The sequence below is a fragment of the Micropterus salmoides genome, unplaced genomic scaffold, assembly GCF_014851395.1.
Source record: "Micropterus salmoides isolate LMB-PRFRI ecotype aquatic unplaced genomic scaffold, ASM1485139v1 Ms_hic_scaffold_11, whole genome shotgun sequence".
NCBI classification, from domain to species: domain Eukaryota; kingdom Metazoa; phylum Chordata; class Actinopteri; order Centrarchiformes; family Centrarchidae; genus Micropterus; species Micropterus salmoides.
The window spans coordinates 934,910-961,499 of NW_024040152.1; the positions used below are offsets into that span (position 1 = coordinate 934,910).

The 26,590-nt window shown below is 40.8% G+C and overlaps 1 protein-coding gene and 1 long non-coding RNA gene across 6 annotated transcripts in view; both read left to right on the plus strand.

Annotated features, from left to right (window-relative positions):
• Window positions 1-292: 292 nt before the first annotated feature.
• The window catches only part of tcaim (T cell activation inhibitor, mitochondrial), a 32,397-nt gene continuing 6,099 nt past the window's right edge, over window positions 293-26,590 (plus strand). For all 4 annotated transcript variants that reach the window (XR_005443314.1, XR_005443313.1, XR_005443315.1 and 1 more), the window contains exons 1-7: window positions 293-390; window positions 1,354-1,454; window positions 3,581-3,713; window positions 6,369-6,519; window positions 6,611-6,866; window positions 16,568-16,690; window positions 21,297-21,394. Coding sequence is in view for 1 of the 4 variants with exons in the window: in XM_038710327.1 (XP_038566255.1) it covers window positions 1,390-1,454; window positions 3,581-3,713; window positions 6,369-6,519; window positions 6,611-6,866; window positions 16,568-16,690; window positions 21,297-21,394 (826 nt within the window). In the remaining 3 variants the exon portion in view is untranslated. The remainder of the gene's footprint in view (window positions 391-1,353; window positions 1,455-3,580; window positions 3,714-6,368; window positions 6,520-6,610; window positions 6,867-16,567; window positions 16,691-21,296; window positions 21,395-26,590) is intronic.
• LOC119896905 lies at window positions 6,873-13,940 on the plus strand. 2 transcript variants are annotated; one of them, XR_005443317.1, is made up of 4 exons: window positions 6,873-10,916; window positions 12,788-12,894; window positions 13,007-13,179; window positions 13,327-13,940. It is a non-coding gene; the product is annotated as an uncharacterized LOC119896905 (long non-coding RNA). The 2 variants fall into 2 exon arrangements; XR_005443316.1 differs by having other exon boundaries at window positions 6,873-10,425.

Genomic DNA, 26,590 nt, shown 5'->3' on the forward strand with positions numbered 1-26,590 from the left:
ACATCCTGACAGAAAATGTGAATGTGGAGACAAGGAAACGGTGAAGCATTTCATTGCAGAAGTACTCTCGTCAAAGGAGGACATTGTTCAGGTACCTGGGAGGAACTGGAGAAATTGTTTTTAACTTACGCACTCCACTTAATTTGGACAGTTGGAAATGAAGAAAATTATCGAGTACATACATAAAACTGGATTATACAAAAGGATATAGGCAATTACCATTAAGTAAGATGTGAATAGCGAATCACGAACAGTGGAGGGCAGCAATACGCCATAGACGTGTCTAGTCTGCCGGTCCAGCTGGTGGCGGAATAGTAACCTACTGCTTGTGTTAAAAAAGGAACAGGTGAAGGGAAATCAAAGCAGATCAGCCAACCTAGCAGTCCTACGGTAAGGGCAGAGTTACCTCGCTGTTTGTTGTCAGTGGTCAATTTAACGACCACCCTTACTTGTTACTAATAGCTAGCTTAGCTGTTAGTAGGTAACAACTGATAACGATGCTAACGCTGTTTATGCTAGCTAAAATAGTTTACTGGAACCATGACGTTGAGTAGAAGTCACATAGCAAACAAGGCTGAAGCACTAACTTTGATTTAGCCACTAATTTACACCAACATGTGTACGGAGATGATAGTACTGCTATTGTTATTTTGTCCTAATTTGATATTTGTGTTGATGAGCTGGGGCCCGGAGTCTGTTCTCCGAAGCAGGGTTTGATGTTAGCGAGGTCACTTCGGGGTTAATCCTGGGTTTTCAGTCCTGTGACGGTGGTTCAATTCTTACCGGTGTTGTAGGCCTACTGTGTTGTGGGCAGACTATTTCCACTTCTAATGTTACTCTTCCTCTGGCTCAGTGTGGTCAAAAATTTCATGTTTTGAAACTATTGGAGATAGATCATTAATGGATTATTTGTTTTGTTGCTTTATTAAGTTAAGTTAAGTTTGGAACATTTCTGAATGTTTTAAATAAATTAATTTGATGTTTGAAATGATGCGAAGTTCTTAAAGTTAGTTGAATGACCACCTTTTCAGTGCCCCAGGAGTTTAATGTGAAAATGCCGACATACAGCGGCTGAAAGAATAAGGCTCAGACACGTCTTAGTGGAACGCACAGACGTGATTACAGTCAGATCTACTCGTGCCCTATGTCAGAGGTCATACGTGTCTGGAGCAACTAGGTTAAGTCTTGCTCAGATTGGTGGATGCTTCACGATGGGGAATTGAACCCGGGTCTCTCACACCAAAGGCGTCTTATCCACTATTTCAACACCATCCCACCCAATACTGCTGAAAGCTGTTCTTCGATGACAGATGCTGGGTGACACTTTAGTAAAATTATGTACTTTGATACTAGGACTACTGATGGACTGGATGCAGAAGCCATGATTCAATGCTCATCTGGTGGCAAGCAGCATCAGCTATGTCTGTCACCTCCTTCCTGCGATATGCCATCAGGTAACACTGCTTTGCTAACACTGTGTGCATGGTTTTGGCTGGAGGTGCATCATCTTCAGTTTTAAGCTCAAGAATAGTTGAGGCTGAAATTATTTCAATCATCTCAGAGGGATGATGCTAGACGAAAAACATTAAAGTCTGTACCAGATTTCATGGCAATCCATCAGATATTTGTGGTAAGGTGTTGGAAAGACATACTAACTATGCCAATTTGTCCATTCTTTGACTAAATATCCAATCTGATAACTCTGACATTTCACCATACATGTAAGAGAGGCACAATAAATGTGAGTAATCTTATAGAAAATAGAATACTTAATACATTGTGAACTCTTCTATATACAATACAAAGCTGAATATCTGCAGTGTACTTGGTACCTACAAAGTGTATTGAAAATTGAACTTGTATGAATATAATTTGGAAAGGGTAAAGCGACTAACGTCTGCAGAAATAGTTTTTGTTGGAGCAGACAGACTCCAAAGGACGTCACTCTCCTCAGCAGTCCACTCTGTCCATGTTTGTTGGGCATCTGTGTTGTCAGTCCAGTCCCTGTTTGCTGCAAACACACTGATACCTGTATGCCCGAACTACCTCTGTGTCCACATCCTGGATGTTCACTGGTGTGATCAAGGGATGTCTTATCCTGAGAAACTAACCCTAACCCAGCACCAATATCCCCTGTCTTGTTTGCATTGAGCTGGAGACGTTTCTGCTGTATCAGGCCCATGTATTCACCTTCATCTCCAATAATAAAATATGGTTGATGGATTTTACATTAAAGGCAAGGCAAGTTTATTTGTATAGCACATTTTAACAGCAAGGTAATTCAAAGTGCTTTACATAAAACATAAAAGCAACAGGGAAATATAAAAAAGTTTAAAAGCAACATAAAATATAATAAAAGTTACAGTGTTACAATCAGGGTTGAAAGAGTTAAATGGAAAATAAAAACAGGCTGAGGGGTTGAGCAAATAATTGAGCTACAGTTATTCTGAAAAAAGAATAAACAGAGAAGTACACTTAATCTACTCTCTCTAGCTAGTCTGTACTCGGGTCCATAGCAATCTTTGGGTCCACTGAAACTCCAAAAACCCTCGGACACTACAGAGAAACCAGGACATGTCTGTCCGCAGGCCGCTTTGATCCAGTTATACTCTGGACCCACCTGCGCGTTTACAGGTGGACACAGGTTCCTGCAAATCAATCAGGCGTGAGATTTAAGACCACTTCCTTCACTCTGTTCAGTCTCACTCTCATTATCTTTTCACTCAACTACCTACTCATTTCTCACCGTGTAAATATTTAATTAAAAGCAATGATAAAAAGCTAAAAACAAAGAAAAAGAAAACAGGACAGTAAAAGTTACAGTGCAGTGTAAGTTATCAATAAAAAGAAAAGTCTTCAGTCTTAATTTAAAAGAACTGACTGTTTCAGCAGACCTGCAGTTATCTGGGAGTTTGTTCCAAATATACGGAGCATAATAACTGAACGCTGCTTCTCCTTGTTTAGTTTTGACTCTGGGGACAGAAAGCAGACCTGCCCCAGATGACCTGAGAGGTCTGGATGATTCATAACGAAGCAGAATAACAGAAATGTATTTTGGCCCTAAACCATTTAGTGCTTTATAAACTAACAGCAGGATTTTGAAATCAATTCTTTGACATACAGGAAGCCAATGTAAAGACCTCAGAACTGGAGTGATGTGATCCACCTTTTTGGTCTTAGTGAGGACTCGAGCAGCAGCGTTCTGAATCAGCTGCAGCTGTCTGATGGATTTCTTAGGGAGCCCTGTAAGGACGCTGTTACAGTAGTCGAGTCGACTGAAGATAAATGCATGGATAAGTTTTTCCAGGTCCTGCTGAGACATAAGTCCTTTAATCCTTGATATATTCTTCGGGTGATAGTAGGCTGACTTTGTAATTGTCTTAATGTGGCTCCTCAAATTCAGTTCTGAGTCCATGACTACACCAAGATTTCTGGCTTGATTTGTGGTTGAATTGATTAGTTGATTGACAGTAAAGTAACTCACAACAACGTGTTATAGTGTGAAGATCTGTGTGTCTGTTCTACACAAGATGGAATACAACTACAACAATAGTTAACTTCCATATCTTTTTCTCTGTAGGCTGGAGAGGAAACATGTGGCCACACATTTAGTTCAGCAGAGAGCTCTATCAGGGGCAGATGCTGTCAATGCACTCAGACCGTTTTATTTTGCAGTCCATCCTGACTTCTTTGGTCAATATCCCAGGGAACGGGTAGGTCTGTTATATATGATGAATTGTTAAGAAATTCATGAATCCAAATCAATATATGGGTGTATACTGTATATCAGTACAGTATCTCACAAAATTGAGTACATCCCTCACATTTTTGTAAATATTTGATTCTATCTTTTCATATGACAACACTGAAGAAATGACACTTTGCTACAATGTAAAGTAGTGAGTGTACAGCTTGTATAACAGTGTAAATTAGCTGTCCGATAAATTGTTCATGAGAATTTTACTTTTTGATACTATAATAATAATATCAATTGCTTTTTCAGTCCACGAGAAAAAGAGTTTTCCTTTTGGGGACACAATTTGAAGTTGAGGAAACAAGTAATGAATTGCAATATATCGCAAGATGCATAATATCATATTGTGACTTAAGTATCGTGATAATATTGTATCGTGGGGCCTCTGGTGATTCCCACAGTCTTTAACTGCACTCCCTGGAGAAATATTGTCTAATTTTTGGAAAAGGCGATCTCAGAAAGAAGCAGACAGTTTTGCAGTTGCATTGTGCATTTGAAGGTTGTATTCAGGCGGTCAGACAGACTCAAACTGACATGAAAAAAATAAAGACAGAAGCTAAAGCCTACCGACTCACAACTCGCCATTACTACAGCTGTATGAACCCAAAGTAAACACTTTTCTGTGATTTAAATAGCAATAAACGGATCAAACTGATGTTGAAATAACTACAATATGATGCAGATTTGTTAAACATATGAATTCATGCTTTGTCAGGTCTGTCAGAAGGACAACAACTTCTAAAATGTTTGTTTTCTGAATGGAGTTCGGATCGATCAGGACAATGCTATGCTAACTTGTTCACAGTAAAGTACAATAATAGGTGGAATAAAGTTACAGACATATTTTCCACCAGGTAGTTCAACCTCCTCGCTTTCTTTTCTCCAAGTAATGTCCAGTTTTGTCCAGTCTTTATATAAATATGAAGTCGTAGTCCAACAGAGCTGTGGGTGGAACCGGATGTGCACAGAAGCTTGCTGTTAAGAAGCTTCATGATTCGAAGATAAATAAACGTTGTAATCTAAATTAAAAAGCTAATTTAATATAAGCAGTTTACTCCGAGCGTATGGCGTAGTTGTCAGAGCACAATCCAGACCGACTACTGGTATTTATTGGTCCATCCTCTGGATATGACGCTGAACATACGTGCACTCAACTTCTTTGGTCAACTATGGCAAGGCCTGTTCTGAGTGGAACCTGTCCTTTTGAACCGCTGTATGGTCTTGGCTAGGGTTGGCTGATGTCTACAAAATTTCCTTCAGACGATGTCTACAATGAAACATCGGGATGGACGATGTCATCAAGGGCGCGCGCACGCACACAGGGTGGCAGCAGTAGTCTTATGTGCGTGTTCTTGCACAGACTTCACTTGGTAAAAAAAATTGGTAGACCATTAACTAACGTTACAAGTCGCAGTGGATATTTTAGGCACGGACCAGGTAAAGCAACAGTGAACACACTACGTCATTAATAAGCCGATGTGTGGCTCACCTGCTGCCGTGATAACGGATCGTGGGTGGAAATATACGGAATAAGTTCGTATAGTTCTCAGTCTTTAGGTAACTTTATGAAACATACTGCTGATGGAGAAAATGGAGCAGACAGCCTCTCTGTCTCTGAGTGAGACAGAGAGGCGGGGCAAGCCGGGGTGTTTACCTGAGGTGTAGGTGTGTGTGAGTGTGTCAGAGTGTGGGGAGAAGAGAACTCCGAGATAGGTGCAAAGCATACTTAAAAACAATAATAAGAATGTTCGTGGTCATTAAAACCTGCTTTCACAGGGTGGTATAATGTGGAAATTAGACTCTTTTTTTGCTGGGGTTTTACAATCATGATGCAGGCTCAACGTTGTGAAGTCTGTGAGCCATCGCCGATGGACGATGCCTTCGTCTACCGGCCCAACCCTAGTCTTGGCCACCGTACTGCTGCTCAGTTTCAGGGTCTTATAGCCTCGGCCATCTTTATGTAGAGCAACAATTCTTTTTTTCAGATCCTCAGAGAGTTCTTTGCCATGAGGTGCCATGTTGAACTTCCAGTGACCAGTATGAGGGAGTGTGATAGCGATAACACCAAATTTAACACTCCTGCTCCCCATTCACACCTGAGACCTTGTAACACTAATGAGTCACATGACATTGAGGAGGGAAAATGGCTAATTTGGCCCAGTTTGGACATTTTAACTTAGGGGTGTCCTCACTTTTGTTGCCAGCGGTTTAGACATTAATGGCTGTGTGATGTGTTATTTTGAGGGGACAGCAAATTTACACTGTTATACAAGCTGTACACTCACTACTTTACATTGTAGCAAAGTGTAATTTTTTTCAGTGTTGTTACATGAAAAGATATAATACACTAATCAATTCAGCACTAACTTCAAAAATGTGAGGGGTTTACTTACTTTTGTGAGATACTGTAGTTACCTGAGGCATTCTAACGTTGTGTTCAGACTATCAGTAGTGCTGCGTGTGTAGCAACAGGATCACACCAACACAGACAAATTAAGCTTTTTGCTGAAGGACTACTGTTGGTCAGAACACAGCCCTAGTTATCATCATGCAAAGAGTTTGTGGAAGAGGTGGCTTCACCACAGCATGCAACATTTAATCTTGTGTTCTACAGGAAGTGAATGAGAATTCATTAAAGAGGCTAAATGGCTATCTGGATAACCTGCAGAAGCCTGGCTCCTGCTCAGTTCAGCCACTGAAGCTTACCTTTTATGTCAGGGACACAAAGGACAGCAGTGATGTGCAACCAGACCTCCTCACCTCCGGTACAGTTTCCATGAAAATTTGTCATAATATTATAGTGAGTAATAGTGAGTTCTGTCTTTATAAATCTAAAATCTCCTGCTTGGTTTTCAGGGTTCCGGTCAGTGAGTTTCACCCTGCACACAAATGATATCTACAGCACAGTGATGAACGTCCTGAAGTCCTGCAGCCTGCCCATGGAGCACATGAAGGGACTGGAAGCAAGTGCAGAGCGATCTAAAAGTCCACTCGAGGCAGGGGTGCCTTTCTACAGACCTATCAAATGGGATAAGAGCTACTACACCTTCACTGGCTTCAGAGACCCTGAGCAGGAGCTGCAGCAGGCGAGGAGAGTGGAGCCTACACTCAGGTTGGTAACAATGGTCTGCACAAACCCCTGCGCGGACATCTGTGTGCATCTCAAAATGTATGTTAGAGAGGCCTGTCACGATAATTACAGTATCAACGCACGATATATGGACATGACCTTGGTATTGCCTATTTATTTGTTTACATGCATTTTTGTTTACATGAGAATCAACGTCACAATATTTCAGCCAGTCACGCTGCTTCTGCGGCTGTCGGAGCTGATCGCGGCCATTCTAGACAATGCTCCGCTCTGTGGAGAATTCACGGTGAATACACTATTTTTTACGGAAGCTGCGTCAAGCTGCGCAGAGCAGATGATCCGGGCAAGAATTCTGACACAGAAACGGCACTGAGAATCCGATCAATTTTCAAAATACAACACCCTGCATTGAACGGTGCTTATCAACAATAAACTCCATTAAAACAGACAAAAACAAACCATTTAACATAAAGGACAAATGACTAAATCAACAAAATCTGAGCAAGTCAGCAAAATCAGAAAAGCATATCCCAATAAAGATACACATCCTAATATAGAACATTTTTTGTAAATTCATTGAAATATGGCATTTCCAACTGTAACTTGGGATATTTCTCTGGATTATAAAGGTGGGATAAGTGATTCTTAGATAAATCCAACACCATAACAAATACCATAATTGAGTGAACAATGACACAGCAAGTAATGTAACTAATGTTAGGTAGGTTGTGGATTAGCAAACTGAAGCTACTTGCTGCTGCAAAGCTAACGTGAGAAGATTAGACGGCCTCAAAGCAGCACAGCAGCTCCAGACAGCGACACTCACAACTCTCCTGCTGCTATAACTAACATCAGCATGTCTAGGCGAACTATAGAGTAAGCTGTCTGTGGCCAAGTCATTTAACACTGACACACATATGCACTACTGGATAATGTTGTGTGGCTCGTCCATTATTCTTAATGCAGATTTCTTCCCTGCAACACCGGCTCGTGTGGAAGAACTGACCTCGGTGAAGTTAGTTTCAAGCTGGATATTACTTTTGTTGGACATTTCATAGATATTGAATTCCAGTGTAAAACTTCACCACGGTGCAAAGCGCTGTTCCCTCACCGAAATGTTACGCTAAAGTGTGGAATTTGCGACACAACAAAATAAACAATAGAGCATAAAGGTAAATGATAGATGTTTCCTCAAATGATAGGCCTAGATATCATCATATTGCACAGCCCTACAGGGAAGTGCAGTTTGAACAGAGGTAACCACACAGGGTTGAATTGATGGGGTTTTTTTCTCTCAGCGGTCCATTCAAGTGCCCAAACTGTTGCGGCACCAGTGCGTTCCATTTTCTCGGAAGTCGGAGCACTGAGCAGGGAATGACGTTACATCCGAGTTGACGGCATTTCAGTTAAAAGTCAGAAAACCTTGCCTGGCCAGCTGTTGTTTACAACTAGCCAGGTTTTCCATTGTTACGCCGGTTGATTAAAAAAACAAAACAAAAAAACGCATTGTGCTGTATTTACGCATAATAAACACAGTAGCAACACTTCCACAGACCGCAGTTGGACAGCACTTTGTGTACAAAAGTTTCTATGAGACACAAGTACACAGAAGTGCTAATAAACAAAACACAGCTTTCACCAACTGTTGATACTCGGAGCAGCCATCTTGGATCACAAAGTTTGGTAGTGTGGTTCTCCCGACTTTCCAAGTCCCTTAAAGGGGACTTAAAGGGGCGTTCTCTTTGACTTAAAGGGGCGTTCTCTTTGAAATGTCCGACTTTGAACTTGGAAATTCCCACTTCCCATGTCAAATGGAATGAACCACTACACGCTCTACAGCCTCCCGAGGAAGGGTTTTCACCGGAAGACAGTGGTGCCTAGGCAGAAATGGCTGATCAGTCTTTTCAACCTGTCTCCTAACAGTTTTTGTTCACCGGCTTTGGTCCTTCGGTATGAGGAACCAAAAATGACATATCTATAAATGAATAAATAAATGCAGAAATAAATTTTATTTTATTTAAATTAATTTTATTAATTTTTTGTAATAACATTTTTGTATTTATTTATGCATTTCTACATTAATTTTATATTTATTTATTTCTACATTTTTCTACATTGTTTTTGTGTGTTTTAGTTGTTGTTGTTGTTGTTGTTATTATTATTTGTCTGCCGCGCAAATTCCCATGAGCCGGAATGAGCTAGAAACATGAAACTTGGGGGAATAACTGGAAATGGTGTGCATCAGCTTCCAGAGAAATATGAACCCAATCAGCCACATGGTGGCGCTATAATTAAGGCTTAAAAATTTTAACTTTGAAAGGCCATGCCCCTTACACCGTAAGGCCGATTGACTTAAGATTTTTCACACAGGTGCAGCTCAGTGTGCTCTACAAAAAAGCCTCTAGGACTATTGAGGTCCGCCTAGAGTTTTTTTCCGCCATTTTGAATTTTTTGAAAATCACATTTTTCATCACATCTCCTAGACCGTAGCTCCGATTGCCACCAAATTTTCAGTGAATCATTGTATCATTCCTATTAAAAGTTGTATAAAGCATGTCAATATCTCAATTACTTTTCAAGAAATGGACCAATGAACTTTGAAAGGGACGTGTCTCTGGACATGAATGACCACAAATCAGCAACCGTAGGGCCAATCATCACAAAACTCTGTTCAGATAGTTGCCTCAGATATACCTGGACAGTTTGATGTACATATGTTACTAGGGGGCACTATAAGAAGAAGAAAGGTGCTTAGCATTACACAAATTACACTATAAATGACATATTCATTCTCCAATCATCACAAATCTCTCAGGATATGTCCTCATAAGTTTCATTCACATCGAACACCCGGGGGCGCTATAAAGGCAAACAAACTGCAGGGGATAAAACGCAAAACAGGCTACAAAATGCATATTGTTTGTCCAATCAACACAAAACTTGCAGGATATGTTTAGATAAGCACCTCACACATACACTGCAAGTCTCATTCAAATGGACCACTAGGAGGCGCTATAAATGCATAATAATTGGATGTGGAATGAAACAAATCAAGCTATAGAACAGAAAATACATGTCCAATTGTTACAAAACTTGCAGAATGTGTTTCGTAACAATATTCAACCGTATGTGTGAAATCTTTTTGATGGCAATATTGCGAAAAAAGGTATGAACGCGAATTGCCGCTTGCGGCTATATTTTATTTCTGTATTTCCACATTTATTTTTCCCTGCGCCTGTATGCTAATAGAGTGGGTGGTGCCAACATCAGTCTGAAACAGGAATGGTTAGCTGGGGCCGCATCACAAACCAGAAGAAGCAAGTGAGTCATCTACATGACACAAGCCAGCTACACAGTAGATTCCTTTAGTCAAACATATTCAGTGTCAAAGTACATGGATTCTTCCATGGTTATTACAACAACAGCTAGAGTAAGATTCTTCCACTGTTGGTGTAGTTTTTCGTATTTAAAAGACGTGAAAGAATTACTCCGGAAAGCCCCGTCCAACTCCTTCTCTGGGATTTCAACCTTCAACCAACAGGAATTTTTACAGCGCCATTTTCCTTGTCGAAAATCTGTGGTAAGTGTCTGTCTCTAAATTACTTAAATCATTGTTTTGCATTTCAAGAGAAGCCGCATTGTACAACAACTTAATATTTATGTCCACCTACACTGCAGCTGGCTGTATGTTTTAAAACAGAATTCTGAGGGGCGAACGTGACAGAGTTGATGGCTAACGTTAGCTCCAATGTGCCATTAAATACATGAGCAAAGCCCTTATAAGCAAAGGTTAGGTGAAGTCCAGTTGGTAAATGCTCATTACTATAAGTGCACCAAAACCTTTACACATAAAAAGCTTTAACTTAATCCAACCAAGCCCGCTTCATCTGCGTGCCTTGCAGGCTAGAATTGCGAAACATTATTGGATAATTCTTATAGTTGACATTTCTCTGGGCCAATCGGAATCTTAGCACACAGTGTCAACTGAGCTCGCCATTGGATGAGACTCCTGGCTACCACGCGAGTCTGATGGAAACTTATAACGTGAAGGAATCTTATGTGAAATTCGAGGTAAGTCAAGCTTTTTGGAGCAACAACAGCTATTTGTTTGCTTGATTCAGTTAACGTTAGCTACCGCTTTTTTATGTGATATAATTTACAATAATATTGTATTGTCGTCATACCTATTACGTTATTATAATTACGTTAAGCTATGCTTAAAGTGGTACCGCCAGACCCGGAGATCGGCTGAATGGTTTCCAAAACGGTAAAAAAGTGTTTTACTCGAGGGGAGGTGGAAAATGAGCTTAATTCCCCAAATGGTGCAATATCCCTGTAACGTTAGCTAGGCTTATCGTTAGCCGAGTGCTCTGCCCTGAGTTCCGAGACATAACGTTACGGCTACTACTCGAATTCTGAGCTACCATGAATATTAGGTTGTTGTGATGTGGGTAAGTTAAATGTGAGTGTTTACACAACAGCTGATTATTGTTTTACGATAAGGAGTCTCCACAGGGTGTCTTATTTAGAAAATTGACCGGATCCTCTATGCCGTTCTGTGTGTGACTTCCTGCCTCGTTTGATCTGCTCTGTGCTGCTTGACGCGGCTAGAGGCGAAAATAGACTTGCTGCCTATTCTCTGTGGAGCAAAGCGTAGACGCTTCTGTGACGCGCTGCGGCCGCAGCTGGTGGACTCACGAGCATTACTATAATGGCCGCGATTAGCTCCGGCAACCGCGCCGCAGCCATAACGCGCCGTAGACAGAGTCAATGGATTTTAGGGGTCAGTGTAACATAAAGCAGTTTTCAGTTTGGCAACCGGGTTAATCTCTTGTTGCATGGGATGCGCCGCATACCTGGTAAACGGTAATCTCTAACAACATAGGGCTATTTAGATAAACAATTTTGCTGCTCTGTAAACAACATTTAGTTGTATTTAGAATATTTAATAGAAACCCTATGTTGAATTTAAAAACAATCAGGCAGCCAATATGCGCACTTCAATATTTTTTGGCAAGTGATCATCTCAATATATAACAATGTTATCGCAGATCTCATCGTGCAGGCCTACCTCACTCCTTCATTCGCTTCATGTCTTATTTGGTCTGTTGGTTGTTTGCTAGGATGGGTGAACACGCAAAATGGTCAAAGGCTTGGATAGATTTTATTTAAAGCCAGAGATGGTGCTCGCAGTTAATATTTACAGACTAATGAAGTGTTGCAGGTTGCGGTTGCTAATGCTGGTTTGAAGTCAGTACATCAGAGCAGTAACTGTCTGTTGTGGTAATGCTAATAAGTTAAATATTATACACACACACACACACACACACACACACACACACACACACACACAATAAAGTCATGTTTCAAAACAACTACTCCTACTTTCTGCCGTAATGTAAATATTCAAGCTGTGTGTGCAAGCGCTGTGCATTTAATTAGACATTCTCATTGGTGTACTTACAGTATAATATTAATGCACAATTATTCGAAATATGGCCGAATGCAATAAGTGAATTGGAGAAGCTAGTTTTTCGATAAAGGTAAAATGTGTCAAAACTGCATCATGATGAATTGCTGTATTTCTGAAAAGATGCCCTGGCCTACAAATCTTGTTCTCTAGATTTAAGAAGTCATGATTGTTTTGTTTTCTTTCACATAGTGATATATTTAATAGTTTCTTAAGTGAAGTTTAAATTTGAAGTTCTAATATAATAATTCTGACACTAATTATGATATATATGGCAATATCATGTATATATCATACCACTAATTTGTCGTGACCAGATACAATATCATGTATATATCATACCACTAATTTGTCGTGACCAGTGATGAGTATCATGGTCAAAAGGTATCACTGAGTGTGTTTTGGGGTATACCCTTTCTTTATCTTGACCATTTCATGTGGGATGACTCATTTTGTGTTTTTTCCATCCCAGCTGGCAACGGAGGCATCAGAGTTTATGATAAGTAGGGGATGCAGACGTCTTTGAAGATGTAGCACAGCAACCCAATGCTGGTGTATTTACTATCACATCTGACAACGGTAAACTTGATTCCCATTTCTTTCAGAAGACCCAGTTATACTTTGGTTGTGAAAAACCAACAAATGGTGTTTATTTGTTCTCTCCTCCCTCTCTCTCCTGAACTACACTTAGATTCCAAGGGGACAACCTTTTCCAGCTCTTCTCAGTCCACCATGCCACTGCTTGATGTCTTAACCAACTCAGCACTGTACGTTTCAGCTTCTGGCTCAGATGATACAGTCCTCCTGGATGAGGAATGAAGCGCTTCCAGAAAACAAGAGAATGCTGATAATGATGTCAAACATGTAAGTTGATGTGTAAAATGTATTTATTGTGAGAGCCTCCTTCGCACAGTTTTTTGATTGGTAGCTCTTTCTGTAGGTGTATTTACTGTCAGTTGCTCATGATTATTTATTGTTAGTGAATATTGGCTTGTCTTCTACTCCTCACAGTTAATTGAGTCTGCACTGACCATGAAACCTGGTGGAGGTCGTATCATCAAGGCGAAGAAAGCTCTGACTGACTCCTCACAGCAACATATGGTTAAAGGATGATCTCAGGATTTTTAAACCTGGGCCCCATTTTCACATATTTTGGTATTGAAATGACTCGTAGGTACATAAAGTTTTAAATCAGTGCAGTAGATGGCTTCCAGAAGACATTCTGTTTTTAACGGGAAGCTGAAATCTCAAAGACAATTCTCACTCTAAAATCTCGTGAGACACATTCAACACAAACACACAGCAGGCACACGCCGGCTTCACAACTCTCTCAGGGCTTATTTGGTAGATTCTGGCTGGAGTTGATTGGTAGATTCCAAATGATGGCATGATAATGACGTTTGTTATGGGCTACAATTCTCCCCTGGAATGCACTTTAAACAAACATTTTCAGTATTAAGAGAGATTTTACATGTACCATGTCTTTTAACAACAATTTCAGTATTTAAAATGAATTTGCAGTTTAATAGTGAGTGCTAAATGAGCCGTCACACTCAAGAAGAACTACAAACTAAACCTTGAGGTTAAATGTTTTTATTTTTAATAAATTGTATGGATTACATGGATGTATGGTGGTTGTTTTTCGTCCCTGCAAACATTAAAAGTTTTACTTGTTTTAAGTGTAAGCTGGACATGGTGAAGTAGAAAACTGTAAAACTCTAGAAAGTAGTTGTTTAGATTTTTATTTCAACAAAGTGTTTGGCAAGAATAACCCTTAAGGTGAGTAAATGTTAGTGACTTTTACCACTTACAGGAGTCAATGAAAAGGTTTAACAGAGTAAATTTTGAATAACAGTGGGTGTTATTTCTTTCTTAGTGTAGATCTTGAATTGCATTTCTTAGTGTGGTATAGTGTACAATATTAACTTACACTCTAAATGTTCAGGCTTACTGCTGACTTCACTGTGCTAACCTTGTAGTATAATAGAGACAGTAATTCACATAATGGCCTCAAGAGGGAGGCTGCTGGCAGATGCTGTGGGATGTGGCTGACCAGCTTGAAACCAGGAAGTTTCAACTGTTACATCCAGTGCTTAAATTGAAAGAGTAGTTGCCAGTACTCTCCATTCACATGTTGGTGTGTGTGTTGGTTGGTACACAACAAGGAGGAGGCTGGCTTGAAGCTTGAAGGAGAACATTAGCACAGTGGCATCCTAACGCTACACTGCAGAGGCACAAGCTGAAGGAGTAACTAGTTAGTTAGTATAATGTTATATACCATTAAATAAAAGGTATACTGGTAATATATGTAATAATGCATTACTGTGATAATACATTTTGACCAGTGGCTGTGTAGCCCCGACCACTACCAGAGAATTACAGCTACAACCCACTCTCCAGTGAAGTCAAGGCAGTAGTAGTAGATCTGATCACATCGCTATAACCAATCCTGCTTCGGACTGATGTTGGCACCACCCACTCAATTAGCATACGGGCATAAATAAATGTGGAACTGTGGAAATACAGGCATAAATAAATGTGGAAATTCAGAAATAAATACAGAAATAGCCTTTTTTATTACAAAAATATTTAATTTTAATTTATTTCTGCATTTAATTATTTATTTATTCATTTATAGATATACCATTTTTGGTCCCTCATATTTCGGTGTATGACTCAGAGTGGGCAACTCTACTGGATTGTTACTTGTTTGATAGATTTGGATAACAGCCGAGACAGCCGGAATACAAAAAAAAGATTTCAAAATAAGATACTCAAAACATAAGCAATAAAGGTGAGGAAACTTTAAAGGTTCAGTGTGTAAGATCTAGTGGCATCTAGTGGTGAGAGTTGTGAATTGCAACACTATCCAGCCTACCACTTCCCCCTAACCTTACAAAGAGGGTAAGACAGCTACAGTGTCTGACACAAGATGTCACTTCTGAGAGAGCAAAGAGTGGCCAGTCAAGAAATGAGGTTTCTTTAGGTATATTTATTAAGAAATGATATTTACTTAATTATTCAGTAAAACCATATGTTATTGTGATAACATGGAAAATGTTAGCCAAGAGTGTGAAACGCTGTTACTCTTTCTGCACCACAGTCCATTATAAACCACACATTAAATAAAGTTTATACAAACATTGACAAGGGAAACACGTTCATTCTTTCTGTGATTATGGACCCTCGCCCAAACTGCCCGCCAACAATAAGATCTGGCTCGCGGCCAGATTATGGTGCTTTGATAGCAGCAAAAAATAAATAAATACCTTGATAGCTTTGCTTAAAAATAGATCTCAGTCATGACAGCAGTTACTCACATAATCACTTCCTCTTTAGTGGTTTTGCCTACAAAATAAATGTGAGAAAGCTTGTTTATTATTATAATTTCTGAAAGAGCCATCAGAAAACATCCATCCATTGTCAACCGCTTATCCTGCATACAGGGTACACGCTGGAGCCAATCCCAGCTGACATCGGGACAGGTCGCCAGTCCATCGCAGGGCCACACATAGACGAACAACCACTCACACCTAAGGACAATTTAGGGTCGGCAATTAACCTAGACTGCATGTCTTTGGATGGTGGGAGGAAGCCATGCAGACACGGGGAGAACATGCAAACTCCACACAGAAAGGCCGGGGCAACCAGGGTTTGAACCCACAACCTTCTTGCACCACCGTGCCGCCCCCGTCAGAAAACATGATTCCCCTAAATGTCCTCTGCCTGAATGAAAAAGTGTCCGTAGGTTGATGGATGTGGATCAAACACCGAAAACAGAAACAGTGCCGCACATGCCGTGATCTCAGAAACACAGAGTCCTGACCTCAACCCAATAGAACACCTTTGGGATGAATTAGAGCGGAGACTGTGAGCCAGGCCTGACCTCGAACCTGAGACCTTGAAAACTCTACTCTCCATTGGAATGGAGAAGCATAAGATAACAATTTCACAGATGTTCAGATGTTCATACACACAAACACAACCCTGGCATGTCCTAGTGGACAGTTTAATGCCAGAGAAGATGACTATAAGTAAACAATGGTAGACATATAATTATCACCATTGCTATAAGACGGATCAATTTTCTGCCACCACAGTTGGCTATAAAACCAAAACAGTGAGCTACATAGAGATTAGGTGAACTGCAGTTTGTGTTAATTCTGTGTGGTTTACAATTTGTAAGATACTGATTATAGTAGTTTTATGTATTCTCTAATCTTAGAGTTTCATGTTGCTTTTTCTTTGTCAGCTTGTGGCTGAGAAACAACGAGCCTGAAGCAACAAAGAAGCACAGTGATAGCCTTCATCGGAGAGAAGAACTGAAGAGACTGAAGAAAGAATTGTGTCATAAATTTAATCTTGCTAACATCAGGTACACGTAACGCTATTGTTTCCCCTAACACACAGTAAGTGCTGTGGGAGCTGCTAACAACTGTTCACAACACTGTAGTCTAGCTGAATATTTCCACTTATCTCTCTGATGAATCTGATGAACCTTATTTTTGGCAAAATAATCAGCAGCTACCCAGATCCAACACCCTGGTCAGATATTAACTCTGAAACTTGTTCCTCTGCATCGTAAGTCACAGAAGAGCATGATTTAAATTATGATATAGTAAAGGTAATAGCAAAAGTATACTCAATTGTTCTATTGTGGACTGTGACTGTGCTGTAAAGGTTCAGTGTGTAAGATTTTGTGGCATCTAGCGGTGAGGTTGCGAATTGCAACCAAGTGTCCAGTCTACCAATTCAATTCAATTCAGTTTTATTTATATAGCGCCAAATCACAACAACAGTTATCTCACAGCGCTTTTCATAAAAGAGCAGGTCTAGACCGTACTCTATGATGCTACCACTGCCCCCTAACCTTTCAAAGAGAGTAGGTCAGCTACGGTGGCTGACGCAGCACAAAAGGTGTCTCTTCTGAGACAGCAGAAAGGCCAGTCAAGAAATGAGGTTTCTTTAGGTAGACATATTAAGAAATTATATTTACTTAATTATTCAGTAAAACCATATGTTATTGTGATAACATGGAAATGTAAGCCAAGAGTGTGAAACACTGTCACTGTTTCTGCACCACAGTCCATTATAAACCACACAGTTTATATAAACATTGACAAGGGAAACACGTTATTCCCTTTGTGATTATTGACCCTCGCCAAAACTGCCCGCCAACAATGATATCTGACCAGCGGTCAGATTACGGTGCTTTGATAGTGGCAAAATAAAAATATTTTGATAGCGGTGCTGAAATAGATCTCAGGCATGACAGCAACAGTACTCACATAATCACTTCCTCTTTAGTGGTTTTGCCTACAGCATAAAACCGCGAGAAGCTTGTTTACTGTAATGCTTATTTGGAGTTGAACTAAGAGCTTTTACTTTGAGTCTGTGATTCCCCTAAATCTTTTCTGCCTGGAGATACTGGAGAAAAGAAAGGCTAAGTTCGGACTGCACGCCTTAATGCTCAATTCCCAGATCTGACAGTTGACATTATTGCTTAAATGTGGCCTATATCAGACTACAGTGTGAATTGTCCGCGACCTGAAAGTGACCCGCATGCGCAGAATAGCGACACGTCACACACAGCAGCACGCTGTCATACAGAAGTAAACAGAGTCACACCGTTTAGCTCCTACTTGCCAACCCTCCCGATTTTCACCGGAGACTCCTGTTTTTCATTGTCTTTTCACGGGTCACATTTCTCCCAAATTATGAAAAGGGCTCACAACTTTGAAGAAGTGAAGATGTTAACAAATAAAAAGCGACAGACATCACAGATGCAACAAGTCTTTGAGCTGGAGTCCAAGTTAAGTCTCAAGTCTTTGAGCTGGAGTCCAAGTCAAGTCTCAAGTCTTTGAGCTGGAGTCCAAGTCAAGTCTCTCGTGGTTATTAACCTGCTGCGTTCAATCCAGGTTGCTAATAAAACTGCATAGCTATAAGGAATACAGTAACTGTAACCTGTTTTGCATTTACAGAGCACAAACATGTAATGTGAAATGCAATTATTGATGGCTCATTAAATACTGTAAGTCAAAACACTCCCCAGACTCTTAGACCCAGTGTAACGTTAACTAAATAAAACTGTGACGTTGCATAATCAACAATAAACCTGTAACCTGTTTTTAACTTACAGAGCACAACCATGTAATGTGCAATGCAATCAATGACAGTTTAAACTACTATAAGTCAACACATCCTCCTGACTCTCAAACCAGTGTAACATAATAACAAAATAAAACTGTAAGGTTACATGATCAACAATAAACCTGTTACCTCTTTCCAGCCAACGGTAATTATTAACGTGATGGCAGCCAGCGGGACGTAATGATTACGTTAATTGACCACCACAAGTTTGGCAAGTAAACAAACGCTTGTTCATCATTTCATTATGAACGACAGTTGTAAACCTCTTGTAGGTCGTAGCTGAAGCAAGAAGCAAGCTCCCCCCAGAAAATTTTGAGCATTAAACACTTTTCTGCATTATGGTGAATTTTTCTGCACCAATTTCGGTCTTTCCTGCATCAGATTTTAGTGGAATCTCCCGTAGATCAACTTTCTCATGTAATATCATCCCTGCTGAGTCATCACACATGCAGATGAAAAAAACAATAATTTTGTTCAGTCCATTTTTGAATCAGATTTGGCACTGGTACCACAGCTAGCTTATCTCATTGACCAGGATTCAAAGAGCTGCTAAATCTGGTTGATTAATGTTAACATTACTGTAGCTAGCTAGCCTAGCAAAGTGTCAGATAACTCTGTTATAAGTATTAAAACAACATAGTGTAAGTATAACTGTAATTCAGTGCTGTAACAACGACTACATGATGCCTTTAAAAGCATCAGGTAAACAAATGAGGAACATTCATTTAAAAAGTGGCTTTTTAAGTGACTTATGTATGTGAGCACAAACCACACCTGAACAGCAGGTATGCTAAAATGCTTTCTTTACCTCGCTGAGTCGCTGCAGTGCAGCAGGCGCGAGCAGTGAAACTTATATGGATACTAAAATAGCCGAGTGGAATGGATTTGAAGGCAACATCTACATATTTATTTAATTTTTACAGCCAATGAATGCTGAAAGCTAAGTTGGTCAGAATATAGAAAATATTATAAATGTCATAAAATAATTTAGTTTAGGCTTTGCCATAGTGAGTAGACCTGCCAACAACTGAAGAAAACACAACAGCCCACATTTCCTTAGACCTGTAGACCACTACTGACCTCAGAATCAGCTGCCTTGCCATTCTCCTGCTTCTCTTTCTCTCTCCTAAAATATCTTCAGTATGCATCTAGTCAATGAATGGAAGGATATCCAACAGCATTAACAGGGACACTATGAACTTTAGTTTTCACTGACAACAATGTGGGGACTGATTAAAATAGGCTAGTAGAGATAGACAATATTAATGGCGTTTTACATTATCACATTATCAACACTAGTGTTTTCCATAGCCAACTAAAATATCCCCTCTCCTTTACTTCAAGTAAACGTAGCTAAAGTTCAGCAATTAACAGTCACTAACAACAACTTAAAGTTTCACTCTTTATCACTCACTACGCTGAACCAATCTTCACCATGTCCGCGTGTCTCTGTGTGTTGGAACGTCGCTCGTCAGCGATGAAAGGCTGCCTCCCTCAGGGTCCTAGTGCCCGACCACAGGAGGGATTTCAATTATGGAGCAGAGGGATTATTTTAAACCAATAAATACAAATTATATTTGTATTATTCTATAGTATTTATCAATATTCTTACTTCTATTTGTTGAGTACACGTCTGCACTGTAAAAAAAAAAAAAAAAAAAATCTAAATCTAATAATTCTTTTTCTTATTATTTGGGGTGGCTTAGTTAGGGTAACCCCCTGAAATAGTCTCTCCCCTATGTCGGCACGGACACAAGTAGCATGCACGTAACTCAGAAGAGAGAGAGCTTGCGGTCCAGTGGATTTCATTTGTAAGAAAGGGGATTTGTGAACAGATGATAGTAACATAGAGAAGAAAGATAGCCACATGTTTATAATAGCTTTTGTGGAGCTTTTTCGTTCATAGCTGCTCGATTTACAGCAGAACTGTGACAACAGCTGCTCTAGAGTGAAGAGTGAAGTTGCAACAATTGCATTTAAAAAGATCCGATCTGTATCGGATTTGGACCACATATGAAAGTGCCTCAAATCTGAACTGGAAAAGATCAGATTCCATGTGACTTGGCCTGTTCACACTGTTATAAGAAGATCAGATCTGAGTCACATATGATTTGGGTCACTTTGGCCTGCAGTCTGAACATAGCTAAAAAGCATCTGTAGGTTGATGAATGCAGATCAAACACCGAAACACAAACACTGCAGTGAGCATGCCTTCCCTGAAAAACAGTCACTGCAGAATCCATTTGTTGAAGAAATAAAAAAATAAATTTGTCCGTGTGTGGGAACAAACACACATCCTCTGAGATACGAGTCCTGCGCTTTACCGACTGAGCCAACCAAACACCGTGTCAACAATCTCCAATATTAGATCTTATTTTCTCACCCACCATCTAATGGTTTAAAAAATTGTTTATTTGCTGACCCCTGCTGTATATTATTACTACTTCTTCTGCGAGTGTACATATTCAACATAGTGATGAGCGTCTGCACTGCCTGAATTCTACAAGAAGTAGGACAAGAAGATAGTAGTGACGAAACGTGCTCTGTACCGCTGTCTGTTTTCAGCTACTGTAGAGACATGGCGATGTCCATGGAAGGGGGGACCCGCGGTTATGTAAATTGAAATGGCTCATTCTAAGGGAAGAAAAACAAAACGGTTTATTATACAAGGTCTTTATTCACCACTGAAAACATAGTTATGGATCTTATATTGCATTTCTGTCAATAGATCCTCAAAAAATATTACACACTGAAACTTTTATTCAATGCTATGCATGAACCAGTAGCATTGTACATATTACCATGATGATGATGTAAGTTGTGTGGTGCAGGTGGCAGCGCAGCTGGGGAGTGGCCCACAGGTGCTGTCAGCTTCAGAGTCTGAGCCGACTGTCTCAGCAGAACCCTGAGGCTCTGATCAACTTGCAAGGTAAAGAGTTTCACTGAGTACAGGAAAGCCGTCTATATTCTAGGGGATTCTCCAAATCCACGGTTTAGTTCAGACCTCAAATTTTGAGCTTCGGTTCTGTTCATACTTTGTTTTGTTTTTGTTTTTTTCTGGGTTTATTTTCGGGGGGGGTATTAATATTATTATCCGTCTTGGATTAATTAAACTAATCTAACTTGCAGGCATGATCACTCAATCATGATGGGACTAAAATATTCATGTGACACACAGTTGGAAGACTGTAGGTGAAAAAATATTGGCCTACAGCTGCACAAAATTTAAATACATTTCCCACATATACTTTACTTGGGCGCGCCGCCAAAGTAAATTTGGCGACCCATTTTAGCATTTTGCAGAGAGAAAAAAAGAATGTGATAAGACATGGATATGGTGAAAATTTCCCAAGTATGGAGCATCAGTGAATACACCAGTGCAGATATCATTCAGTTCACCATGTTGTTATCAATCCACATGCGGCGCACTTGCTGCTATTAAAACGGAAACGCGGGTTTATTAAAGACTTTATGAAACATACTGCTGATGGGGAAAGCCAGCAGAGACACATGGAGGAGAGATCGGCAAGCCAGTGTGTTTGCAGTGAGAGACCAGAGGTGTAATGTCTGCCTGTGTGTGTGAGTGTGAGGAGAAGTGAAGAGAAAGGGAGCAGGTTCAAGTAGTAGAATAAACACTAAAAGTAGGTGGAATATTTGCTGGCATGGATGACTCACGTTACATTTGACAGCACATATTGGAGTATGTTCAGAGAGGCCGTCACCCAGGAGAGCCACATCAACCTTGAAGAATATCCATCATCAGTGACATCATACATCAGCAAATGTGTTGATGATGTGGTGATCACTAAGACGATCAAATCATTCCCCAATCTGAAGGCCTGGATGAATGGAGAGGTGAGGGCTCTATCCAGAGCCAAAAAAGCTGCTATCTGGTCAGGTGATAAAGAAGCTTACAGCACTGCCAGAGCAAGACTGAAAGCGGGCATCAAGGAGGCAAAGCGGAGACATCAGCAGAGACTGGAGAGAGACCTCAACACCAGCGACACCAGAGATATGTGGCAGGCCAGAGGAATGGCCCCTGTCAGTATCCACAGCAGATGTGAGGAGAATCCCGCTGAGAGTGAATATGAGTAAATCAGTTGGGCCTGATAACATCCCTGGCCGTGTACTAAAAAATGTGCCAGTCAGCTAGTTGATGTTATTACTGACATTTTTAACATCTCACTGTCTGAGGAGAGGGTTCCCACCTGCTTCAAGACAGCCACCTTCGTTCCTGTCCCTAAAAGGTCTGCAGTGTCTAGTCTGAACAACCACCGCCCTGTTTCTCTCACCCCCATTCTGATGAAGTGCTTTGAGAAACTGGTTCTTCAGCACATAAAGAACAACATCCCAGCCAGCCTGGACCCTCACCAGTTTGCTTTCAGAACCAACAGATCCACAGAGGATGCCATCTCCACTGCCCTCCACTCAGCCCTCACACACCTTGAGAAAAACAGAATGCTGTTTGTGGATTTCAGCTCAGTATTCAACACAATCTCCTCATGAAGCTGATCAGCAAACTGTTGGACGTTGGATGTTGGACTTCCTCAGAAATCTCAGAAAAAGTCTTTGATGGGATCATTTTAAGTTGAAAGAAGAAAATGCACACATTGTAATTCTGCCTTCAAATACACAACACCAATGCTCTACCACTTGAACAATGTTCATTTGAGTGTGTTGGCTGTATCCTCCTCGTACCAGCAGCACCAACCCACCATCACTACAATGTTTGCACGGAAGTCGCTTTGAATAAAATCGTCAGCTAAATGAATAAATTTAAATTGGAGCTGAAAATGTCTCCACAATGCAGGAAGAACTGCAACGCACAGGAGGCAGAAAAAATAACCCTGATGCCAATCAGTATGGTTGATGGCCAAGGATTTCAGGGAATTATGCATCTGCTTGAACCAGCGTATCATATCCTATCTCGAGGCACCATCACCTCACGCATTGAGAACAGGTACAACAATGCTAAGTCAGAGATGCTAGCGCAGCCAATTAGGGGGTGGAACGCGAGGAACATCACAGCAGGAAACGACCCCATCAGAGTGACCTGGTACTCGGTGGATTGATTTGCACATACACTTCAGCTTGCCATCAACAACAGATTTGCCGTCTATCTCAAAAAGGTAATCTCTGCAGCTGGCAGGCTTGTGAGCCACTTTAAACATAGCACTGTCGCCACAAAGGCCCTACAGCCAGTGGAACTGCCACTGCCACTCCACCGACTCATCCAGTCCACCGATTTTGTGACATGTTCGGCCACCTAGTGGAGCAGAGATGGGCTGTGGTTTCTGTCCTATGCAATGGGACTGTCACCACGCTAGATACTCCTAAGACCCTGGAGCTAAAAGAAGATTACTGAAGGCTCATGGAGGACGCAGTGCCAGTTTTAGCCACACAGCAGGTAGGGCAGGGGCGATTTTAGACCATTTTTAGGGGTGCTTCAGCAATGATACAGTTTATTCATTTATTTATTTATTTATTTTGTCCTCCACTGACCTTAAGATCAGTGGAGGACAAAAAAAATTTATTATTGAAGGTGATGGAGATAGACAGGGTGATGATGACCACAGTCATGTTGATGAGGAGGGAGAGAAGGAAGAGGGGGAGCTGCAGGAGGTGCAGCAGGAGTCGCAGGAGGAGGAGGAGAAAGACAATGCAACCAGAAAAAACAGGGACAGGGGCACTTCTCATGCATATGTAGCTGTAAGAGGGTCCAGCACAGGGGAAGCTGAACCAGATATAGGCCTACTCAGAGCTGAAGAAGAGGGATTTGATTTGTATACACACACACACACACACACACACACACACACACACAGCTTGATTTTATGGTTCTGTATTATAGTTTTTGATTATATTATATATATTCATAATAGGCCCCACGACCCTGTATGCAGGATAAGCAGTTGATGATGGATGGATGGATGGAAGAATATTCATAATAGGCCTAAGCTAGCGGTAAACTATGTAGTATAAAATATAGAGAAAATGTCCTGAATATGCTGAGATTATGTAAGTAATATAGTTACATTAAAATAACAGCTGACTTTAATAACATAAGTTCTAGTGCAGCTGACCTGCCGCACTGCTAACAGTGGGCCTACCTATGAAATTAGATTTAATTTAATGTTAGAATATTATACTAATAGAAATTATTTACATTCCACAGAGTCTGTGCTACCAAAATAAAGATTTTTATTAACATTTAAATAATAATGACACCCTCCCTCCTCTGAGGGAGTAAACACTAGCCTACAGCTCCACACTGCTGTCTGACCCTAACTGGTCCACTGACCCCATAAGGGTTATTTACACTGGGGACACCAGGGACATTTCCCCACTACATTTTGAAAGCATTTGTTAAAAATGTTCTGAAAAATAGCTTCCACCAAGAAATGTTAACTAACAAATGAAACTGCTTTGAGAAAGGTTTATTTGCACAATACGAAAACCTGCAATGCAATATAGTTTTCTCTCTTATAAAAACAGACCACCGTAAATTGGTGCAGAAATGTCTCCAGAATGCAGGAAATTACCAGTTTTATGCTCAAAATCTTCTGGGGGAGTACCACCAGACCCCCACACGTATATTTTCACATCAAATATTTCAACTAAATAGTGCTAAAAATATTCTTGTCTTGTTCTCATTCATCGTCACATCTCATGACCCAAATGTACCATCACGCCCATAATTTGAACCCTTATGTCCCCACCACTTTTCAACACAAAATGACGCCCTTGACTGACCCACTCTGCTCTGCACCAGCTCCTCTCGTAGGCCTACCTAAACTCTCCACCGTTTAGTAAACACTTGGTGGAGTGGTGGAATTCAAGAAAAAAAGTCTGCTCCTCCCTCATTAGCTAATGACCGTACACTCAACCAAACAGTTGATTAAGTCATTACGCAAGCTATGGCTGATTTAAACCGAACCCACAGGGGCTCAGAGACGCTCAGTCAATAGCGCAGGGAGCTGCAGGTGTAAGTGAGGCCTCCGCGATGGCTCTTCTTTTGGAGGAGCAGTACTCAACAACTCCTGAAACTGGCAGCATGGACACGGCAGTTGAGAACTTATCACAGGACATTCCCCCATCCTTGGATACAAAGCCAACAGACTGGTGGAAAGTTAACGCGGGGAGATTCCTCAGACTGGCCCGCAACCGCATCAGTACCATCTGAGCTGTGTTTACAGCCGCGGGAATGATTGTGACCAGGCTGTGATCCTGTCTGACACCTAACCATGTTGACATGGTCATTTTCCAGAACAAGAAAAAGTAGGCACAAATGAGAACTCAACGGGTCTGAAATACAGTGGGTACGGAAAGTATTCAGACCCCTTTAAATTTTTCACTCTTTGTTTCATTGCAGCCATTTTCCAAAAATCAAAAAAGTTCATTTTATTTCTCAGTAATGTACACTCAGCACCCCATCTTGACAGAAAAAAAACAGAAATGTACAAATTTTTGCAAATTTATTAAAAAAGAAAAACTGAAATATCACATGGTCATAAGTATTCAGACCCTTTGCCGTGACACTCATATTTAACTCAGGTGCTGTCTATTTCTTCTGATCATCCTTGAGATGGTTCTACACCTTCATTTGAGTCCAGCTGTGTTTGATTATACTGATTGGACTTGATTAGGAAAGCCACACACCTGTCTATATAAGACCTTACAGCTCACAGTGCATGTCAGAGCAAATGAGAATCATGAGGTCAAAGGAACTGCCTGAAGAGCTCAGAGACAGAATTGTGGCAAGGCACAGATCTGGCCAAGGTTACAAAAAGATTTCTGCTGCACTTAAGGTTCCTAAGAGCACAGTGGCCTCCATAATCCTCAAATGGAAGATGTTTGGGACGACCAGAACCCTTCCTAGAGCTGGCCGTCCGGCCAAACTGAGCTATCGGGGGAGAAGAGCCTTGGTGAGAGAGGTAAAGAAGAACCCAAAGGTCACTGTGGCTGAGCTCCAGAGATGCAGTCGGGAGATGGGAGAAAGTTGTAGTAAGTCAACCATCACTGCAGCAATCCACCAGTCGGGGCTTTATGGCAGAGTGGCCCGACGGAAGCCTCTCCTCAGTGCAAGACACATGAAAGCTCGCATGGAGTTTGCTAAAAAACACCT